This window comes from Phocoena sinus, chromosome 4 (genome assembly GCF_008692025.1).
Source record: "Phocoena sinus isolate mPhoSin1 chromosome 4, mPhoSin1.pri, whole genome shotgun sequence".
In the NCBI taxonomy this organism is placed as follows: domain Eukaryota; kingdom Metazoa; phylum Chordata; class Mammalia; order Artiodactyla; family Phocoenidae; genus Phocoena; species Phocoena sinus.
The window spans coordinates 85,430,681-85,450,355 of record NC_045766.1 but is presented as its reverse complement, the minus strand read 5'-3'; the positions used below and the strand labels follow the sequence as shown (position 1 = coordinate 85,450,355).

The window sequence follows — 19,675 nt, the reverse complement described above, 5'->3', positions numbered from 1 at the left end:
TTCTTGTCACCAGATAGATAATTCGTCTACACATTTGAAGATGAAAGTTGGGATTCTTTTAATTGGTGAATTTTATTACTGTCAATATCTTGGTTACTGTCAATATAGTATAATTTAGCAGAATGTTATCATTGAGGTAAACTAAGAATGGTGCACAGGGATCTCTTGTGTTATTTCTTACACTTACATGTGAATCTATAATTATTTAATTATTTCAATGAAAAAAATTGAAAGTCAAGTGTGGCTGAGAATCTCCCTGAAGGTTATAGTCAAAGCGTTTATTAGGACTGACCTGTGAGACATGGACTGAAGGAAGATGGAGTGCTTCTCTTCCAGTGTGATTTTGATCATGGCTTTTTCCAGAGCATTTCAACTAGTTGCTCGATTGGGCCACCATGAACTTGCCCATCGATCACAGGGAGACCTGGCCTTCGGAGATGATGACCTTCAGTCCTGGGAGGAGCCTGCAATTCATCATCAACCTTCCCAGTTTGTACCATCCATGGGAATCCAGGACAGTAAGGAGCTAAATAGCTCCTGTCTGTATGGGGAAACCTGCATCCTGGGGTCCCTTTTGCCTGCCCTCCCTCTTTCTATGGACGGAACTGTGAGCATGACTTGCACAAAGAGAACTGTGGACCTGTGCCCCATCACACCTGGTGGCCCAGGAAGTGTTCCATGTGTAAGTGCTGGCATGGCCAGCTTTGCTGCCTTCCTCAGTCATTCCTACCTGGTTGTGATGGATAACCACCTCACAGCTTCTGGGACTCCAGAATTAACACTGTCTGCATGTGCTCTTATGCCACCTGTCATCTGCCTTGCTATACAAAGTTATAATTAACCCATGTTTGCATGCAATATTTGTCATACAAATTTCATGACCTGTAAAGGCTGTCCCTCCAATGTCCCACCTGAGAGATGATGATTTGTTAGTTGCCTTGAAATAGTGAATAGATTTCCCTAACACAGTGAAATAGTGAATAGATGGTCCCTAACATTTCCTTAAAGTACCAACTATTTTCCTCTGCCCTGCCCTCTCCAAAAAACTACTTAAAAAAAAAAAGTAACCCATATCTTGTGCCCAAGTCCTATGTTTCTTGATACATGTAACTCTAGCAAGGGCTTATTAATAGTTTCCTTTAAACAATTGAATTCTATCTTCAGATTATTAAAGGTTACTCCCAGTGTGGAACTGAGTATAAAGCACTGAATAGAGTTGATCAAAATCAATTAAGATAATATCTTGAAAAGGAAAGGAAAGGAAGTATCTGTAAAGGGAGCAAAGGAGAAGAGAGGGGCAGATATCGGAGGTGAGAGACAGGATGCTGGAGAAACGGAAGTGTGCGTGTGTCCCTAGGAGACTAGATATTAAAGTGGGAACAAATGAGAAAGAGTTGAGAAAATAAAATGAATTACTTGGTTGATCAGATGGGTATAGAGAAGCAAGTTAAAAAGGTAAGTTGAAGGACAAGTTTCTATCATCTATAGGAAGCTGTATAAGACAAGGGCACCAGTTTTCTCAAGGATTTGAAAAGAGAATAAAGTCGCCTTGAAAAAAAAAATTCTATGTAAAGTCCTCCAATGTATTAAGAGTGCTTAATACATTATGATTTCTCCATACTATGCAATTATTTTAACGGTGGTAAAAGATAAAATGTTCACAATATATTTAATTGTAAACGAGGTGATAAAACTATACATTGTAAAGCCCATTTTAAAAATATGTATCTGGTGTGTATTTGGTGTGTCTAGTAAAAGTGGGAAGTACGCTGAAAAAAAAAAATTGAAACTGGGGTCTATATCTCGAATCTTGATGTTAGTAAATTTAGGATAATAGAAAGGAAGTTGGTTGCAAACTTACAGACCTTACTGGCCTAATTTCAGAAGCTGCAACACATGGATGGAATAAAATAATTTGAGGTGTTATATACATGATCCATCCATAAGGGATACCTCTAATTAATTAGGATATTCTGTAGTTCATCACTACACCTAAGTTGTAGGGGAATTCACACCCTTTCAAAATTGTTCTTTAGTATCTCTGACAGAGATTTAATATAGTATTTGGGAGTTGGTGGTTGTCATTTCTAACATCAGTCATAGGAAGTTTTTTAAAAGCAAACCCATCACCTCACATAGTACCTTTCTTTGTATACTTGAAATTAGCAAGTTTCGAGTATACAATACAGTATCATTAACTATAGTCACCACGCTGTACATTAGATTCCCAGAACTTATTCATCTTATAATTGAAGGTGTGTACCCTTTGACCAGTATCTCCCCATTTCCCCAACATCCCAACCCCTGATAATCACCATTCTACTCGGTTTCTATGATTTTGACTTTTTTTCCCTTAGATTCCACATATAAGTGATACCATGCAACATTCGTCTTTCTCTCTCTGGCCTATTTCACTTAGCATAATGCCTTCCAGCTTCATCCATATTGTCACAGATGATAGGATTTCCTTTCTTTTTAAAGGCTGAATAATAATCCATTACATGTATATACCACATTTTCTTGATTCATTCATCCGCCAACACACTCTTAGGTTATTTCCATACCTTGGCTATTATGAATAATGCTTCAGTGAAAATGAAAGCACAGATATCTCTTCAAAATAATAGTTTCATTTCCTTTGGATATATACTTAGAAGTAGGATTAGTGAATCATGTGGTAGTTCTAGTTTTAATTTCTTGAGGAATCTCCATACTGTTTTACATAGTGGTTTACCAGTTTACATTCCCACCAACAGTGCACAAGGGTTCCCTTTTCTTCACATCCTTGCCAACATTTGTTACCTCTTTTCTTGTTGATGATAGCCATCCTAGAAGGTACAAGGTTATAGCTCATCATGACTTTGATTGTCATCTCCTTGATGACTAGTGATGTTGAGCACCTTCTTGTGTACTTGTTGGCCATTTATATGTCTTCTTTGGAAAAATGTCTACTCATGTCCTTTGTCCAGTTTTAAATTAGAGTATTTGGTTTTGTTTTGTTTTGTTTTTGGGTTTTATGAGTTCCTTATATATTTTGAATATTGACCTCCTATAGATATATGGTTTGCAAATATTTTGTTCCATTTTGTAGGTTGCCTTTTCATTTTTTATTGAGGAATAATTAACTCATATAACATTATATTAGTTTCAGGTGTACAACATAATGATTTGTTACTTGAATATATTATAAAATGATCATCACAATAAGACCAGGTAACACATGTCACCACACATAGTTACAATTTTTTTCCTTATGATGAGAACTTTTAAGATTTACTCTATTGGCATCTTTCAAATGTGCAGCACAGGGTATCATTAACTGTAGTCACCATGCTGTACATTATATCCCCATGACTTATTTATTTTATAACTGGAAGTTTATACCTTTTGACTCCCTTCACCCATTTCACCCACCCCCTACCCCCCACCTCTGGCAACAACCAATCTATCCTCTGTATCTGTGAACTTGGTTTGGGTTTTTTTTGTTTTGTTTTGTTTTAGATTCTACATAAGTGAGTTCATATGGTATTTATCTTTCTTTGTCTGACTTATTCCACTCAGCATAATGCCCTCAAAGTCCACCCATGTAGGCACAAATAGCAAGATTTCATTCTTTTTTATGGCTGAATTATAGTACATTGTAGGTATTTACCACATTTTCTTTATCCATGCATCCACCAATGGACACATAGATTGTTTCTATGTCTTGACTATTGTAAATAATCAATCCAGCAAAGCAGAGTAAAAGAAAAAATAAAACAGAGCTGGGGGAGGAAACATAGTAAATGAGACATGTAAAATAAGATTATAGAAATATGGCCAAATATGTAAGTAATCACAACAAATATGAATGGTTTAAATTCTCTCATTAAAAGTTTAAATTCACCCTCACACTGGTCAGAATGTCCATCATCAAAAAATCTACAAACAATAAATGCTGGAGAGGGTGTGGAGAAAAAGGAACCCTCCTACACTGTTGGTGGGACTGTAAATTGGTACAGCCTCTATGGAGAACAGTACGGAGGTTCCTTAAAAAACTAAAAATAGAATTACCATATGACCCAGCAATCCCACTCCTAGGCATATACCCACAGAAAACCATAATTTCAAAAGATACATGCACCACAATGTTCATTGCAGCACCATTTACAATAGCCAGGACATGGAAGCAGCCTAAATGTCCATCAACAGAGGAACAGATAAAGAAGATGTAGTACATATATACACAAAATATCATGTCAGGTGTTATCATCAGTTTTACATCCAAAATAGACTAAAAATCCTTTTAAGGATAAAGCCTAGAGGAACCAAAATGTCTTCTGGGAGACAAACATATTAACAAAACAAAATAGCTGTCTTAAACATTTCAAATGGCACAATTAAAGAATGAAATGGATTTTGTTTTAATTTCTACCATGTTGAAAATTTTTAATTTTCAGTATCATTTTTTCCTGCTATGGAGTAAATAGACATATTTTTCATAATTAAAACATATAGTTAATAATATTAAAAATGATTAATATACACATTCCCAACATTTTATTCCATAGAAAAATGTAGAAAAGGGTCATGTCATCCCATGGCTATTCCCTTAGCACATAGATCATATTTTATAAATATCTCAAGTCCTCCATAATGCATATTTAGCTGGTTATAAAATTGTTATTTGATAAATGCATCACAGTAAAGTGCACACCATAAAAATACACATTTCCAATTTATCACATCTGCAAAACTATTAGGCATTAGATAGCAATACCTCTATAGAGATATAAGTTCAGAAGAAGCTAATGTCCTCACATGTCTGTCCTCCCTCTCTCCCTCCCTCCATCCCTCTCTCCCTCTCCCTCTCTCTCTCTCTCTCTCTCTCTTTCACACACAAGCATTAAAGAAAAATATAAATTCAGTTTTATTAAATAGTGAAATTCTTATTATAATCTTATATCATATTAGCTAACAGTAGGTTGGCATTTTACAGATATTAAAATAACAGAAAAGGCACATTCAAACAGGGTTGGAGGGAATGTAAATTGACACAGTTTGACATATTAGTCAATAAAAGAAATGCACAAACCCTTTGACCTGGCAATTTCACTCAAGGAAATTATCTTACAAATATATTCAAATACATACAAAGAGATATAGTCACAAGAAACATTCTATGTAGTATTGTTTATAATAGCAAAACAAACAAAACTTACTCTAAATGTCCACCACTAGAGTTGTGGTTAATTAAATTAAATTCCATTACATACAATGGAATTTTTTGTAACCATTAGGAAGAATGAGGTAGCTTTGCTTGTGTTGATACAAAAGATCTTCAGGATATACTACATTATTAGCTTTCTGTAAGTACAGAACAAAACTATGGTATGTTCCCATTTGTGTCTTGACAAGGATATGTGTATGTATATGTAAATGGACATATAAGTGCACACATATACCATGCACATATAGATATGACATATGCACATAGAAATTTTCTAGAAGATTACATAAAAACTGTTGGTTAATTTTTCCTTCTGTGGAGTTACTTGAGGTAACTCAGTTTTCATCATCTACTGTATTGAACAATTTGAATATTTTATCATGAGCATGAGCTTTCTTTGTAATAATATCAGTTCTTCAAAGAACTACATAGTAACAGCTAAAATTCTAAAATTTCAAATGTATAAGGATATGAATGCAAATCCTCTAGAATGTCTCTGTCTTCTAAGAATCTTTGAAAAGCTAATTTCAAAATAAGCCTTCCATTCCAGAACTCCAAGAAAATCAAAACAGTATCTGTACTGTATCTTGATTCATTTGTCCTGGTGCTACACTTCAGGAACATATACAGTATGGAGACTCATCCCATCAACTTCACTTTGTAACACCTTAGACATCTTCACCCTGTTTGTAGTATCATAAAGTGGATTGTTCTTCTCTGTGTAGCTGGCATAGGGCTGCATTTCATCCTAAGAAATAACCCAAAGTTAAAATCAATTCAAAAAAGCCAGAAATCAGTAACCACCTATGTTTTTCTAACAAGGGCCCACAGCTTTAGTATCTACCAATAGTAGTCTCTGGGCTTACATGAACATAAGAGCAAGACTTTTCTAATATTTTATCAAAAAATTATTGATTATTTAAGTCTCAGTGTGACATGATAGCAGTTGTCTGAAAGTAGGAGTGGAGAAGAATGGAGTGATATGAGAAGTATTTCAGAGGAGAGTGTCAAAGACTTGGTAAGCTATTGGCTATAAGAGATTATAGAGCTGGATAGGTTTTAAGCTTGGGTAAGAGAGAAATGATGATGGTATTGAAAAAAGGAAGTCAAGAATTAGAGCTGGTTTAATGGGAGAGGAAGTACCAATTCAACTTCTCCAAAGATTACAGCCCAAATGAGGCAAACATTATGTCTTTTGTAGGATGCAGTTCTTGAAATAAAAATATGGATTTGGAGTGTATATAAATAGTACTTGGTGGATAATTAACAGAATAAGTACACCTGACAGCACTGTAAAGTTAGAATTTTTGCTTTTCAACTAAAATACTAATAATGATGCAAATTACAAGTTATGTGACTAGATTTTCAGACTACATAGCTTAAAAGTTTATAAATATTCTTTTTAATCTTACCTCCTCAAAAACTGAAGTATGTTCTGTTTTTTTCAATTTTCTGCAAAAATAAAAATTAGCTGGAGTGAATGTCAAAACATTATTTTTCAGATTGAAAATGGAAAAACAAAACAGTATGCTATTGACAATTGTGGTTCATTTTGATAGAAGCCTTAATAAATCAGAAATGAACTACCAGAAATGAATGAAGAATGCTGCTTGTAAGTTAATTCGTCCAAATAAGATAATTCTGGATTTTGGAAAAGGAAGTGAAATTATGCAAAGAAGTTTGATGTAATAGAATATATGTGACACCTCATATTTGGTGTATGAAATGAATCACTGTAATTCTTTTCTCAAATAGAAAATAGCATGCACTGTCTCTCCCAAGATCCTGCCCCAAGTGGGCTATGCTTGCATGTCTAATTCACTATGCTTGCATGTCTAAGTAACCTAGAAAAATCCCCCTTGTCATTAGTGTAGTCCAAGTCTGTTATTTTCAGGACACGCTTATGAGAGAACTGAGGTTAACATCTTTTTTTTAATTTTTATTTTATATTGGACTATAGTTGATTTACAATGTTGTGTTAGTTTAAGGTGTACAGCAAAGTGATTCAGTTATACATATACATATATCGATTCTTTTTTACATTCTTTTCCCATTTAGGTTATTACAGAATATTGAGCAGAGTTCCTTTTTTACCCAGTCAATTCCATTTTTTGACTCTTTTCTAATCCAATAAAGCAGGAGAAGAGAAAGCATCAGTCAGTACCTGCAGCCACTGATTTTCAAAAGCCAAATGGATCCAACGATGACCAAGATAATAAAAATAGGGGGAACGATACGTAAAATTCTTAAGGGTGCTGATGTTTTGGCATCTGTAAATGTAGACACAAAAATGTATGATTTACTATTATTCAGCAGTAGAAAGAAATGAGCTATCAAGCCATGAAATCATGGAGGAAAATTAAAAGCATATTACTAAGTGAAAGGAACCAATCTGAAAAGGCTAAATACTGTATGATTCCAACCATATGACATCTGGAAAATACAAAACTATGGAGTAAAAAGATCAGGGGTTGTTAGAAGTTAAGGTGGAAGGAGGGATAAATAGGTGGAACATAGAGGACTTTTATGGCAGTGAAACTACACTATATTATACTATAACGGTGAATACATGGCATTTATACATTTGTCAGAACTCATAGAATGTGCACCTAGAATGAACCCTAATGTGAACTATGGACTTTGAGTGATAATGATGTGTTAAGGTAGGGTCATTCATTATAACAAAGGTACAACCGCGGAGCGGGGAATTTAGATAGACAGGGAGACCATGCATGTGTAGGGTCAAGGGTTATATGGGAGCTCTGTACTTTCCACTCAATACTCCGTCATCATAAAACTGCTCTAAAAAATAAAGTCTGTTTAAAAACTATATATATAGCATGGTTCAAGAATGTCTCACAATACATGAAATTCATTTCTGTGATTTTATTTGAAAAACTTTTGATCCATTTATAGTTCAAATAATTGTTATAATTAAATTGCTTTATCATTTCAGACTCTTAAGTTTTCAACAAGACATCATCTTGTATCAGTATTTTGTTGCTTTAAGGATTCATGTGGTGAATTCCTGTAAGAGAGATGTGAAATTTAGACCTCTCTGTTATAGTAATAGAGTGTTTCTCATCTCCAACATTCAGAAATAAATAGAGTTGTAAGGAAACTATTTGGATAAATAACCCTAATTCTGAAGTCACCTTTCTTCCAGGGCATTGAAACTGAAATGAATGCATGGCAGCAACTTTAAACTATTCACTGACTGCTGGCAGCAATACAAAGTTCAATCTGATAGGAGGACAAGTCGACCAAGGAATTGCCAGCTCTGAGAGGTTTTGAGACTGTGCTCCTGGTGTTTCGTGAACGCGGCTGGGGCAGCAGAGGAAGGTAAGTGGAGGCCGCATCCAGTCCCTCCACCTTCCTTCAATACTTTGTTTTTAAACATTGGATTTTTATTTGAAAAAGAAGTTTAGTTTTGCATTTTAAAATGACCACATTGTTTTGAAACCCTCTCTTTCAAACTAATGGGCTCTCTTTTATTGGAAGTGCACTAGCACCAGGTGAAGGTCCACCCTGCGAGGAAGACATATCTGCACTGGGTGGGAGTGGACTAGAGAGTCCCTCCAGTTCTGAGATTCTATAAATATGACATCATATTGTAATACTGGGTGGTTGGACTTCATACATAACCAGTGGCAATTACTCTTCTCAGTAAATACTGCTGAACTATTAATATGTATATAAAACTTTAAGAATAGATATTAGAAAATTGTGGTTTAAACCCATGTGTTTTCCTCTTCTCCTTTCTTAACACTTACTAAAATATCAGCAGAGAATTTTTTAACGTATAGACTGGCAAAGACAAAGAGAACATGGATGAAGACAAGAGCAGATGAAAGATTTCAACTTGTTTTTAGGGTGAGAACTGAACAGAAGAATGGCCAATAATTCAGAGTGAAATAAGTATAAACCTTAGTGAACTCCAGGAAGACTCTAGAGTAGGAAAGACCAAATATAGAGAAGGGGGAATGTAGGGAGTGAAGCGTGGAGCTAAAGTTGGAAGCTTCCTTGAAGGTCTGTATTAAGAACAGATGGGCTGCCAAGTCTCCTCCCAGCCCGTGCAACCACGTTATCACACCTTCCCCAACCAGCAGAAAACAGGAAGTGTGACCCAAAGAAGATGAACTGGAGAAACTCCAGAGTGTCAAGGATCCAGACATAATGGAGGGTGAAGATGAAGTGTCATTAAAAGAAAGTTGAGTTCTCAACAGTCATACACACACACACACACACACACACACACACACACACACACACTCCCCTCTCCTCCCTGCTCCCAGAACACTGATAGTCAGGATTATCCCTCCCAGGCAAGAGACTGGAGACTTATTTTCTGCAGAGTCTGAATAGCCTCAGAGAAAAGACCTTCAGGTACATAAGGAAATAAGGAATCCCCAATTTTAAAACAATCATCTGTTTTCACCCTATGGAAACCTACTAGCTAACAAACCCACTCATAGATAATATAGCTTCCAATCATCTCCTTAGTGTTCACTTTTAAGTGAACGGATAGCCAAGGAGTTAAGGAAAGCCTTGTATGTGGAAGAAAGATTAAAACAAACAAATGTCAGGAAGGCAGAGGGAACTCAGATTACACAGACGTGGCATCAACCAGAGGACTGAGGGAAAGAGAACATCCAGGACAATAGCTGTGCAGCATGTCTCGTGACCAACCAGGCCAGATTAGAACAAGAGCGTGTAAAAACTCAAGAAAGAATGTCTTCAAGGAAAAAAAAATGGAACTGACATTACCTAACAAATCTGACCATGTGGAAAGCAGTATTAAGAGGCGTTTTCTAGGGTTTTGTTTTGTTTTGTTTTTAGTGTTAGTGATAATTAATAATAGGTACATGCATTATTAAGGAAATGAAAAAGGAAAGCAATTAAGGCCAGGAAAAACAAAAAGTTATTCAAAAATGAAAGTATGAGTTTATTTCTTGATTCAGAGCTTAACAAAACATACATGTTCAAAATAATGTAAACACTGGCTATTTAATTTAACCAAAAATTGCTATTTTACTACATATGAATGGTGAGGGAAGAGAAGGTAAAGTTAAATCCTCATCTACCATAAGAGGAAGTGGGTACACTAGGTTTAAATTTGTTATATTAAGAAATAGCAGCACAACCATGTTGTTTATAAAAACTGAGTCAATTACTAGAAGAAACACTTGAAGATCTGGAAGTACTTGTCTCTAGAGAGTTGTGTAAGAATGGAGAGGTGGGGTTGGAGAGGCAGAGAGATGGCTAACGTTTTTCATGGTAGCCCTATAGAACAACATAGACTTTAAACTATATGAGTTATGTTGATTTGAATAATATTTTTTATAACAAGAAATAAGAGTAGATGGGAGCAGAGAGTAGAGAAACTGAACTGTAATGAACTGAATCATAGATACTATTATAAGACATTAAAGAAATTTCACTGGAAGACCCTGGAGGAGAGAATTCTACCAGACTGAAAATTCATGAAGATAATTTATGAGCAACGTTATTCTTCTAATAAAATAATAATTATTTGTTTAAAATTACCCATTATCTGTCTATTAAAATCATAAATATTTATGTAAAAGTACACTACACAAGCCAATTTAGCAGTACAGAAGAGAACATTAAAAGAAGAATAAATTGGGAAGTTCACTAGCGGCCTAGTGGTTAGGATTCGGGCTTTCACTACCATGGCCCAGTTCGAATCCCTGGTCCCAGAACTGAGATCCTGGAAGCTGTGCAGCATGGCCGGGAAAAAAAAAAAAAAGAAGTAGAATAAACTGCATTTGATAATATGGCTTTTTACAATAAATTTTTGTATTATTCTTCCAGGCAATCTCTTTACTTTGAGGAGGAAAGGGAGATAAAGTGGAGGGTGGAAAGGACATCCTTGAATGAAATTCCTCTGCACACTCCTTTTTTCTTCTTAAGGTAACTCTTCTGAAAGAATGGAAAAATCAAAAACAAAACTAGAAAAATTACTAACCTTGATCCAGCTCCATGGACAGACTCTTGTTGCCAGTCAAGTGGGAGACAGAGCAGGACACATTAAGTACATGGCGGCCCTCCCAGTAGCATGTACTCTGGATGGTCACTGTGTCGTTGCCCCAATGATGTTTTTGCTCAGTGACACAATCTCCCTCTGGGGTCCAGGAGATCTGTGCAGCTGGCTTCCCTGCAACTGCCTTGCACACTGCAGTTCCATTCTCAGTTTGAACCAGGGTCACCTCAGGGGGCACTGCAGAAATGTAGGGGAAGTGCTTCAGTCTTAACACATGGGACATGGAATTCGGAGATTTGTTTCAGCCCAAAATCTGGTTATCTGAAACACCACAATATATGATGTTCCTTACCTAACACTTGGAGGTGATATCCACGATGGAAATTCCCATTAGGTGTTACCATTTGACACCTGTAATACCCATCATGAGTGATGGCCACTGGATCAATCTGAAGGGCAGGATTCTCGTCAAGTCTGGAGGCCCAGGTTATTCTCTCGTCGGTACAGTTTCTTCCCTTGGTCTCATTTGTATCACCCCTGAAGGCTCTGAAGCAGGGCAACTTGTCTCTGAGGACTATTTCCCATGTTGTTAGCAGTATACTTGTACACAGCACAAGAGGGCAAGAGAGCACAGCCTTTGTACCCACTGGTACTGATAGTGAAGTGTTAACTGTACACACACACACACAGACACACATGCACAAATACAGAGAATAATAAGAGAAAAGCTTGATAAAGAATTTCAGTGTTAAAATTTATTCACAGCATATTACATGAAATTGTACTTGAACATTACTTAGCGAGGTCTTATTCCAGAAATATTAGACTTACGTAAGAAATTAACATTCATGAAGTATACATAAAGTATTAAACCCATCCAAAGATTAACCAACTTCCTCCAGGATTATGCATCATTAGGAAAACAACATGAATTATATATGTGACAAAATTGTTAAAAGTGTTATGAAATTAATTCAGGAGATTTGATCTATAAGACAAACAGATGAGAATGCAGAATCTAAGTTAAAAGACAAAGGCAGTTTTCTAAATCTAATCTTTTGGCTTCAGAGACTATTAGATTTATCATACAACTCATGCTCCTCAGGGGGAAAAAAAATGGAATAATTAGTGATGTGGTTTTCTCCTCCTAAGTTTTGATGAAAGTGAAAATCAGTAACATCAGAAGTAAACACCTATCCTTAAGGGTGGCAATTCAGACAAACATAAATGTGGAAAGATACGGTACTTTCATTAAAAATAGCTAAGATGGCAATCAGGCTGAACAAGGTGGAAATTATTTTGTTTAATTTTTATTCAGTGAATCACAAAATCAGTTAAATCAGCAGATTTTATTTATTTATTTATGTAAAGAATAAAAATTTCCTTTATTCTTCCTAACACCTCAGATGTACTTCCTAAGTCTACAAAACAACGAGAAGCACGTGCTCTGTCTTTCAGATGTAAATATGCACACTTAAGTATGTATTTACATACAAACATGCATATTTTAATACATATATATATATAAATTGAGATGTATATTGCATATCATACTGTGTATATTGTCCTAAGTCTTTTTCTTTTTTGTTGATATATAATAGACCTATCACCATATCAGTATATTTACATCGATCTCACTCTTTTTTTTTATTAATTAATTTTTATTGGAGTGTAGTTGCTTTACAATGCTGTGTTAGGAAAACTGGACAGCTACATGTACAAGAATGAAATTAGAACACTCCCTAACACCATACACAAAAATAAACTCAAAGTGGATTAAAGACCTAAATGTAAGGCCAGACACTATCAAACTCTTAGAGGAAAACATACAAAGAACACTCTTTGCATAAATCGCAGCAAGATCTTTTTTGATCCACCTTCTAGGGTAGTGGAAATAAAATCAAAAATAAACCAGTGCGACCTAATTAAACTTAAAAGCTTTTGCACCACAAAGGAAACCATAAACAAGACAAATAAACGACCCTCAGAATGGGAGAAAATATTTGCAAATGAAGCAACTGACAAAGGATTAATCTCCAAACATACAAGAAGCTCATGCAGCTCAACATCAAAAAAAACAAACAACCCAATCCAAAAATGGGCGGAAGACCTGAACAGATATTTCTTCAAAGAAGACGTACAGATGGCCGACAAACACATGAAAAGATACTCAACATCTCTAATTATTAGAGAAATGCAAATCAAAACTACAATGAGGTATCACCTCACACCGGTCAGAATGCCCATCATCAAAAAATCTACAAACAGTAAATGGTGGAGAGGGTGTGGAGACAAGAGAACCCTCTTACACTGTTGGTGGGAATGAAAATTGATACAGCCACTATGGAAAATAATATGGAGCTTCCTTAAAAAACTAAAAATATGGCTCCCCTGGTGGCGCAGTGGTTGAGAGTCCGCCTGCCGATGCAGGGGACACGGGTTCGTGCCCCAGTCTGGGAGGATCCCACGTGCCGCAGAGCGGCTGGGCCCATGAGCCATGGCCGCTAAGCCTGCGCGTCCGGAGCCTGTGCTCCGCAACGGGAGAGGCCACAGCAGTGAGATGCCGCGTACCGCAAAAAAAAAAAAAAAAAAAAAAAAAAAAAAAACTAAAATAGAGCTACCATATGACCCAGCAATCCCACTACTGAGCATATAGCCAGAGAAAACCATAATTCAAAAAGACACATGCACCCCAATGTTCATAGCAGCACTATTTACAATAGCCAGGACATGGAAGCAACCTAAATGTCCATAAACAGAGGAATGGATAAAGAAGATGTGGTACATATATACAATTGATATTACTCAGCCATAAAAAGGAACGAAATTGGGTCATTTGTGGAGATGTGGGTGGACCTAGAGAGTGTCATACAGAGTGAAGTAAGTCAGAAAGAGAAAAATAAATATCATATATTAATTCATATATGTGGAATCTAGAAAAGTGGTATAGATGACCTTATTTGCAAAGCAGAAAGAGAGATACAGACGTAGAGAACAAATGTATGGATACCAAGGGGGAAAGGGGTGGGGTGGGAGGAATTGGGAGATTGGGATTGACACATATATACTATCGATACCATGTATAAAATAGACAGCTGATGGGAACATATTGTAAAGCACAGGGAACTCTACTTAGTGCACTGTAGTGTCCTAAATGGGAGGGAAATCCAAAAGGGAGGGGATATATGTGTATGTCTGGCTGATTCATTTTGATGTACAGTAGAAGCTAACACAACATTGTAAAGCAACTATACTCCAATAAAAATTAACTAATAAATAAACAAACAGATTTTTAAATAATCTGTAATTTCTTTAGTTCAACCACCTCACAAAAATGAAAAATGATGATGCCAAGTGGTAAGAGATGCTTAGAAGTATTCTTCTAGAAAAAAAGTACTATAGTATATAAATACAAATCAATGCAAAAACAAGGATTAGTTTCCTCTGTAAATTTTCTATAAAAAGGATTTTATTGCAAGCATGTAATAGTATCAAATATGGCCTTTCAATGAGTTCCCCTTCCTTCCTATTCATTCACACATATACTCCCTGACAGTTTGTTGTGAACCTTGCTCACAGATTTTGTTTCCATACATTCAATAACATTATCAGGATTAAATATAGCATTGACCTATTTTTCCATATTTTAAAGTACAAATTAAGACCGGCAAGCCTCTCCTAATGTAGAAGCTCACGCTTTCGCATAAGTTGACATGTGTACCTGACAGAAAGGGGTTTGCTGACAGGTGATTAGGTGTATCTGTCACAAGTCACCTGTAACGAAGGAGAGCGTCATTGATTTCATCAGTTTAACATAAACAGAACCAGCTGTGGTATGGCAAAATTTTTACGTGGATGAAGCTTATTTTTTCTAAACTTTGCATTTAATATTTCTCCTATCCTCTTTTGGTGTCATCTGCCCCCTCTGTGATGTACTCAAGCCTTTGCATTTCATGGCCAAATAAAGATCATATTACTAGATGAAGAGGGAGGATTTTAATGCCGATCTAAGAGGGCAGGTAAATCCATGCTCTTTCCATCACTCCAAGTGGCATCCCCTCATAGCAAGAAACTCCAATTTGGCAAAGGCTTGGAGAGAAGCAAGAACATGGCTTGTTAGAGAACTGCTAGAGGTTGGGTGTGGGAAGCATATATGTGCATAAGGGAATCGGGATTAAGATAAAACCAGAAAAATAAGAGACTGGCGAGATAGCAAGTTGTGAATGTCCTGTTGTTCTTGGGATTTGGAAGTTTAGCTTATAAGCAGTATAAGGCTTTAATATTTAACCTCAATATCTGACTCATTTTTGTAAAATAAAGTTCTTGCTAATCAAATAAACATGTATTTGAACAGGGGCACAGTATCCGAAGAAGTAACTCTAATGGTGAGGATTCCAAGCACTGCAGATATTCTGTTCTTTCACCTTCCTCCATTCTATAAACTTCAGTCAATCACCCTACACCTATAATGATAGTTCTTATGTTATTGTTATTTTTTCACCCTTTCTTCATCCTCTTCTTTCCTTTTTCATACCTGTTGTGATAAGTTACACAATGGCCAGTACCTCTACAACACTCAGTGGGTTTGGCACCTGTCTGACAGATATATTCTCCATATGCTCCTGTGATCAGCTAGGGTGATTTCACTTCTTGCTTCACTGAGAAGATAGTAGATTCTCATCTCTGCTCCCAAACCAGCAGTCACATCCCATCTTTTCTGCATCCTTTGCCTACAGATATCTTCCAGTCTCATCCAGCCTTATGCACACTGACAAATTCTTATTGGCTTTGGGGCATTTCCTTTCTTTTCTCACAACCACAACCTAGATTAAGTCCTCGTTGCCATGTACCTGGATTGCTGCAAAGGCCTCCTAACTTCTGTCTCTGTCTCAAAACCCTTCTCCTTTCAGTTCATACCTTACACTGCAGCCAGTACATCATTCTGTAACACAGATGTGATTCCCTCAACTCTAAAACCCTCCAGAGATCTCTCACTGCCTGAAGAATAAGTTCAAATGTCTTCGTATTGGCTTTGAAAGCCCTCTTTTTCACATTGACTCACTTTGCAATCTTATCACCCACTACATTCCCCCAAACTGCAGAAAAAAACACCAAGCACAATTCCATTTCTGTGTCATTTCTCACATCGTTTTCACTCTCTAAGGTGCCCTACACGATGCTCTTTTTCTATTAAAGTACTCTACCTTTAAGACCTGATTCACATGCTACCTCATCTGTGAGGCCTTCTCTAAGCCTTGGTGCTTAATCAGCCCCTCTGTACATTCCTGGTACACTCGATGTGAGTGCTTCCCTCCTCTGCCTGTGTGATAACTGTGCTCCTGTCAGGGTTCCCCCACAAAACTGAGCTCCCTGGGGGCTCTCTGATAGTCTTGCTCATCTTTATGTTCCCCACAAAGCCCAGCACAGTGCCTGATAGAGAAAGCTCCACAGTCTTCCAGTGGAATGGAGCTGTTTTAGGGGAAGATGGGTGAGGTCGTTCAGGTCCCTCATCCCACAGCATTCAGATCACCATATTCTTCAACTGGGCACAAGGCTGGACTTGGTCCAGACCATCGACTATGTTTCTAAGGAAGCTCAACATTCCATGCTTCAGTACTGGCCTCAAAAACAAACAAACAAACAAAAACCAAAAACAGCATACTACCTTCTGCAGGAGGTGTTACAGTGCTCTGCTTTCTGGCCAGGGACGAAGTAATTGTTGAAGCTAGAAAATATTCAGAGGAAAGTAGGTGAAATCAATTTTAGATATTTAAATGGAGTGAAAACCATTATTTCTCCACAAGAGCTTGTATACAACATGCTAGAAAATCAACGAACCGTAACTAAAATTACACAAAAATCCTTGAAAAAGAGAAATTAGAAGCTGTTCCATCACTATATGGAAAAAAACGTGAACATTTGAAAATTACATTTATAAGCTGTTAATCAATGATGCCCCATTTATGTGACGCCTCATTTTATACGTAAAACTATTCTGTACAAGGTAACGCAGCCTCCACCCATTCCGTAGTCATAATGGATTCGTCCATCATGGGCACCTCACATGAGTTGGGCTGATGATAGTCCTTCTTCCAGATGCCACACCCTGATTAAAATTGTCTGGTCCAGTGGTAGGCACCTCACCCAGCAGGACAAATCAGAATACTTTCTCAAGAATTTTGAAACCAGAATTGAGAAGAATAGTTCATCCGTCTTTCTCCCCCATTTTTCTACCGTGACGGTTACTTTTATGTGACAACTTGGCTAGGACACAGTACCCAGGTACCTGGTCAAACATTATTTGAGATTTTTCTGTGAAGGTACTTTCTATCGGTAGACTTTGAGTAAAGTAAATTACCCTCCATAATGTAGATGGGCCTTATCCAATCAGTTGAAGGTTTTCATAGAAAAAGACTAACCTTATGGGAAAGAGAATTCTGCCAGCAGTCTGCCTTCAGACTCAAACTGCAACTCTTCCCTGGGTCTCTAGCCTGCTGGCCTACCCTGCATATTTTGGACTTGCCAAGCCTCTGCAATCGTGTGAGCCGATTCCTTAAAGTAACACAACCTCTGTCTCTCTCTCTGTGTCTCTCTCTCTCTCTCTCTCTCTCTCTACCTCTATCTCTATCTCTATCTCTATCTCTATCTCTATCTCTATCTCTATCTCTATTTATCTCTCTCTGAATCTCTCTCTACAGGATGTATGCCCAACACACATGTACATCCTGTTCTGTTTCTCTCAGGAACCCTGACTAATACACCTACCTTGGGGTTAAAAAGTAAAACTATACATAAAAACCATACAAGCATCAAGCATTCTTCTATTAGAATTATCATTAAAAGGTGAGCATTACCCCAACTGTAATTGTCCTTGACCATCTGCTGCATTAATGAGTTGTTTGATGTAACAAGATCTTCCATTACAGTGCTTATGCATTCTGAAAAGGCATATGAAGTAAAGAGAGGAATATGCATTAGTATTTCTGACTCCTACCTAAAATCACATTTTTTCACATCCTTTGGGCTATTTAGGGTTGCAGTTGCCAATAAATACATAAATTATGACAGGCAAGCAAAAGTCTCATAAAAAATTTGTCTCAGTTTGAACTTTTGAATTGATCTTCCTAGCTGTTTGGCATACCCCTACTTTCAGTCCAGAGTGCCCCTTACCACCCTCCTGTCTTTATATTCAAATCAAAGTATTTCTTCTCCCAGGCTTATATGCATTTAATCTATCTCCAATTGTGAAAAAGTGTTTTACTATCTGGTACAGATTTTTCAGGCACCAGTGATGAGGTAGAAGAAGTTTAGAAGTGATGTGTTGGTTGGATGCTGGTATAGAGCAAAAAAAGGAGCTTCCTAAACATTGTTGAGATAACATCGTATAGACAGCTGTCTATTAAGTTCAAATTTTATAAGGCAAGCTCTAAGTGAGAATAAGCATTGTTAGGGTATCAACTCCTGGCAAATACTCACTAGGCATAGAGACATCAGAATAAACAATAGCTTCTTCCCTCCATGAGCCTAAGGTCCAGGCGAGAAATTAGCTATGTAAACAATAATAACATAAAGTTGTTGGTATGATGATAGCAGTATACATAATGTCCAGAAGATAAAAAGAAGAGATGTTTCATTCTAAGAGTGCAGTAGTAAGAGATTAGGAAAGACTCTACAATAGATAATATCTGAGCTGGATCTTAGAAGATCCGTTTTCCAGGAAGGTAGAAGGAAAAAGAAAATTGCACAAAGAATGACATTTAGAAGAAGGCATGAAGCCACGGGATTTTCAAAGAACTACACATTATGTATTATATTGCCATTATGTGAGAAAAACTGGATGTGTGATTAGAATTGAGGCTGGATATTGGCGGGCTCTAACTGTGGAAGACACAACATTCCTAAAAGTTTTCACAAGGAAATGATACACTCTAATGCATCTAAGTGGATATATCTGTCCAGCAAAGAGAAAACATTTACAGTAAAATCAGTGCACAGTGTTTTTTCTGGAGAAATTTTGAATGCACTACTTCTCTTAGCTACCATTTTCTTTTACACAACATTGATAAATAATAATTTTTGAACGTTAGAAACAGATTTTTGGTAATTTGCACATGTTATTCATTTTAGTCTCTCCACATTGACAGGTATTATCATCCTCATTTTAGAGATGAAGAAATATAGATACACAGTGATGAAGCAATTTGGCCAAGGCCACCCAACTTTTAAGCTGCTCCAATTGCCCAATTATTTTCATGCAAGTAGTTCTTCCTGCAGTGAGTAGGAACCAAGGGTTGGATCCTAAGAAATACACAAGGATAAATACACTACCCAAATTAACCCAAATTGAGGGAGTTGGAGAAGGTAGTCCAAGCCATGTTTCTGTAGAAATACTGATAGACAACCATCTGAAAGAGCACATTAAAAGGCAAGTCCATAAAATCAGGATTATAATGGCCCATGGA

At 36.8% G+C, this 19,675-nt stretch overlaps 1 protein-coding gene and 1 pseudogene across 4 annotated transcripts in view; one reads left to right on the top strand and one right to left on the bottom strand.

Moving 5' to 3' along the window:
- Positions 1–301: 301 nt before the first annotated feature.
- LOC116753122 lies at positions 302–841 on the top strand (annotated as a pseudogene).
- A 3,333-nt stretch (positions 842–4,174) lies between these two features.
- The window catches only part of CD200R1 (CD200 receptor 1), a 33,671-nt gene continuing 18,170 nt past the window's right edge, over positions 4,175–19,675 (bottom strand). Inside the window, exons 1-8 of one of the 4 annotated variants that reach the window (XM_032631397.1) lie at positions 18,690–18,714; positions 18,068–18,151; positions 16,879–16,938; positions 11,566–11,813; positions 11,199–11,450; positions 7,374–7,479; positions 6,622–6,661; positions 4,175–5,957 (exon numbers count right to left, since the gene is read on the bottom strand). In XM_032631397.1, coding sequence (XP_032487288.1) covers positions 5,817–5,957; positions 6,622–6,661; positions 7,374–7,479; positions 11,199–11,450; positions 11,566–11,813; positions 16,879–16,938; positions 18,068–18,150 — 930 coding nt within the window. In that variant the 5' untranslated portion in view covers position 18,151; positions 18,690–18,714 and the 3' untranslated portion in view covers positions 4,175–5,816. Of the gene's footprint in view, positions 5,958–6,621; positions 6,662–7,373; positions 7,480–11,198; positions 11,451–11,565; positions 11,884–16,878; positions 16,939–18,067; positions 18,152–18,689; positions 18,715–19,675 lie in introns of those variants that run through there. The other 3 variants (XM_032631395.1, XM_032631396.1, XM_032631394.1) reach the window with 3 other exon arrangements.